Below are 4,002 nucleotides of genomic sequence, written 5' to 3' on the forward strand. Positions count from 1 at the left end.
AGAGAGATGACAGAAAATGAGGGGAGAGGGAGACACAAACTGGGGATTCTGCGATATTGGTGGTCAGGTCTTTAAACCCAGGGACAAAAGCAAGTAAGCTATAAAAACTGCGATGAGCTGAGTGAGGCAGTAGCAGGTTTTAGAGCGGAGCCACAGCTCAGCTGAAGTTTGTCTCGCTCTGATTAAGTTCACTAACCTCCTGCTCTCTCCGAAGAGTTTACATTGTGTGTTCCCCTCATCTCTCCATCCATCTCATACCTCATAGTGATTCATGCAGTAGAGATTAGCAGGGTGAGCTCTGTTTAATGAATGTCTGATTTTATTTATTATTGGTACAGGAACACAGCAGAATCCATGCTCAGTTAGGTTTATGCTAGTCTCCAGGTCTGTCCCCATCTTTGCAAACAGGATGAAAAGGAGGTGTCTCGTGCAGTAATATCACAGTGAGGGGAGTGTGGGCTGATACTGTCTGGTCCCTACATTTCACTCGCTTTTTAATGAAGAACAGCCAAAATACTTCTCCTTTTCCCAAATAACAGATCCCCTTACACCACAAATTGTTACTGAATGATCATGCCAAATTATGTAGATATTTTGATATACTGTATCACTTCCTTGACAGCTCCCACAATCAGCACATGGATTCAGTATTTTGTATTTAATTGTAGTTTAGCTTATGAATTAAGCTAAAGTCACATGGACTGTTGCACAATCCTGTGATTGGCCTTCTTTGTGTTCCCATCACAAACAACCCCCACAAGAATTGTCTTGTCTCGGACTGGTCCCTTGGTCTGCACCAGTTAGAATCAGTGTTCACACCAGCCTCAACAAACCAACGTCAACTTACCAACGCAGGAGTCTCTGTGTTCTTCGAACCCAGCGGAGCACACACACCTCCCGATGGGCACCAGCCACTCCCCCTCGGCGCTGCAGTACATCTTGGGCGTGTCCCTCTCCTCTGCGTGATCCACACACTGACCCCTGACCTCCACCAGCGAAGAGGAATCGGCGCCCGTCACCACATCGGTGAACACCGCCAGGTTCCGGCTCACACCCACGCAGCGTTTGTAGTACACCCGCACAGAGGTGAGGGCGATGCAGGCGCCGATGTCCTGGAAGGCCAGGTAGAACCCTCGTCTGGTCAGGGGGCCCACCCCTCGCACCTGTGAGGAGAGAGGAGGTTTTGACAGTGACAACAAATATAAAATAGGCTTTATCACTAATGTGAGTGTGTGCTTGTCTGAGTCTGTTTCCACTTGTTGGGGTGCACTCTCTTTACTGCGGTGGGGCAGCATCAGGCTGGGTGTGGCAAAAGGGGGTCAAACAACACAGACGCGTGCCGGCACAAAGTCAGTAGTTCAAACACAGTCACACTGTAAATTTTCATCAGGTGGTAATCTTTTTACACTTGGTTAGTATATAACAGACTCCATTTGCAATGAAGTGGGTGGTGTGGCTCAGCTGTACCTTTCTCTACGTACTTTGAAACACACATAACATAACACAAAATTGAAATTGCACTGCTATAAGACTTGCTACAGGCAATTTACTTTTTAGAAGTTTGGAAAGTTCTCTCATTTCTTCATACCAAAACTGTGGCTGCCACAGTGGTTCCTGAACAAAACAGGTGGAACAGTGTGAACGCAGCCTTAATCTAATCTCTGGACTGGTGTTTGGTGTTTGCTTTGGCAGCAGTCATTAATCAACTGCTCCGCTTCCAACAGCAAAATGGAAACATGGATGTTTTTATATTTTTATATGCTTGTTTTTCATAACATAACAACATCAGCATATCATGACACAGCTGACTACCTGTTAACACCCAGGTGATTCAAAAGATGATTTAAGAAGTTTGTAATAGAAGAACAGCTTTTCTCACACTTATTAACATGTAATATGGTCACAAATGAGTGTATAAGAACCAGTCTAGTTGTTTCTAATTGACTTTTTCTAACAACTACATGTATGTGATAACCGTGGCATAAAGGCTGTTTATTGGACTGTATTGTACTCTTTTCTATAATATGCAAATTCATTTGTTTTAGACGCTCACTGGGCCTGAGGGTTAGGGTCAGATTGCTGTGTGTTGTGTTCACTCTGACATTAAGGTCCGTCCTGTTTTTCAGCCCCTTGTACTGAGATTCCACAAGAGGCAGAAAGGAAAGAAACAGGACGATCTTTGGTGAGGATTTGCTTAGAACTAAGATACTGTTTCTCACACTGCATATGATGGATTTTATCCTGAATGTGAAAGAGAAGATCATGCAGTGTGTTTCCATGGTTTTAAAAGAGCAATCTCTACATGCATCTCAACAATTAGTGCCTTTGTTTACAAACTGATTTGATGGATTGAATAGATTTTTCAGCGTCAAACTGACTCACCACGCTCCGAATACACCAACAGTGTGTGCTAATTAGACAGCTAATTATGAGTTTTGCTGATCTTTCTGGTGTATGGGGATATTTTTGTTGGGATTAAACATATGTTGTGTAATCACAATCAACAGTTACCATTTAAGTTGCCTCAGGCGTTTTCTTCCCTGCACTGAATGCTAACATCTGTCAGTTATGGGCACACACTCTTTTGATGCAATGTTTTCTCGGAAAATGTATACATTAGGGTTGGGAGATTGGACGAATATCGGCTGTCGGCAGTCCGTCACTGATTGTGTTTTGGGTGATTTTTGTAGTTTTATTTTGCTAATTTAATGGTCTGCGTCGAACGGGTGAGAGGAAAATAGACATAGCTTGTGGCAATTGCAAAAAAATACCCGCAATTGCTGATTGTTGGACTGACAGAGGCAGGCTGGAAAATGTTAACATACTGCCCACCCTATCATACATATTTGTTAGAATTCATTGTTCTTTAATGATCTGGTGGTGATATTGGTTAAAAAAGTAAAATAATATTACAGCTGTATAGTAAAGGTGCAGTACAGGTGAATATCTAATCTGACAGACGCTGAATTAAATGTCCCGATCATTCTTGCAAAGTTTTTTAACTGAGAGAACTGCCATCTATTTGCAGGGACCAGAGGAAAAAGATTAAACAAATTTAGAGAGATAAGATAAAATAAAACATATGCAAGGTAAGATAGGTCAATGTCAGCCTCAAAGATGTATGAAATGTTAACTGAACTTATGTTATTTTCTAATGAATAAAGTAGGTAGGTAAACATGCTACAAGTTGATCATTTGAAGTTAAATGGAATACAAAATAACAGTTCAAAAGCAACACCCTCCCACTCTAACATGTAGGTTTCCATTAGAAAAGCAGAACAACCTCAAGACTGCTATACAATGATCGGGGCATTGTTATATGTGTGGACAGCTGCAGCCGAAACCTTCTGTTTGGTTTCAGGCTGGCTGCGATTTTCTGTATTAATTGGGCTCAATGCAAAACAGAAAGGAAGGCTGCAAGTGGCAATGCAACTTAAAGTGTTATTGCAAAAACTCAATTGAAAGTCAGTGACAGCGGACGCTTTAACTTGATTTCGCTTTAACCACAAATGTTTGTGCGCACCTTTAGCTGTGTGTTTGAGCATGGAAAGGAGCCTCAGTTAGTATCACCTGTGTTTACCCTACTATTTCATGTCAAAATGGCTGCTGTAAAAAAAAAGTTTATTCTTTCCAGGTTTGGCTCAACATCTGCTAGGTTTAAATACTGAAGTGTGTGTGTATATTTTGAATGCTTGAAGAGCTTGACAGCATTTTAGGAATAGGTCCAGCTTTACTTTATGTAAACACAACAGTCCATTACAGATTGGATTACTTGGCCCATATTTCATGGCGTGTGTGTGTGTGTGTGTGTGTGTGTGTGTGTGTGTGTGGTTGAGCAAGAAAAAAAAAAAATTCAGCTTTTAAGGATGAGGTTGGTGATATTCTATATTTCTGTCTACAAATCTCATGAAAAGAACCCAAACCAGCACTAAATGTATCTACTAACAAATATTGTGTGTCTGTCTTCCTCATCTGTGCCACATAGCTCCATTGTTGTCCAAC

The 4,002-nt window shown here is 41.6% G+C and overlaps 1 protein-coding gene across 1 annotated transcript in view; it reads right to left on the reverse strand.

Annotated features, from left to right (window-relative positions):
- The window catches only part of epha8 (eph receptor A8), a 60,059-nt gene that overhangs the window by 51,425 nt on the left and 4,632 nt on the right, over nucleotides 1–4,002 (reverse strand). Inside the window, 1 exon segment of the mRNA XM_035662890.1 lies at nucleotides 848–1,163. Coding sequence (XP_035518783.1) covers nucleotides 848–1,163 — 316 coding nt within the window.

This window comes from Morone saxatilis, unplaced genomic scaffold, assembly GCF_004916995.1.
Source record: "Morone saxatilis isolate NCDOM2014 unplaced genomic scaffold, NCSU_SB_2.0 Contig18, whole genome shotgun sequence".
NCBI classification, from domain to species: domain Eukaryota; kingdom Metazoa; phylum Chordata; class Actinopteri; family Moronidae; genus Morone; species Morone saxatilis.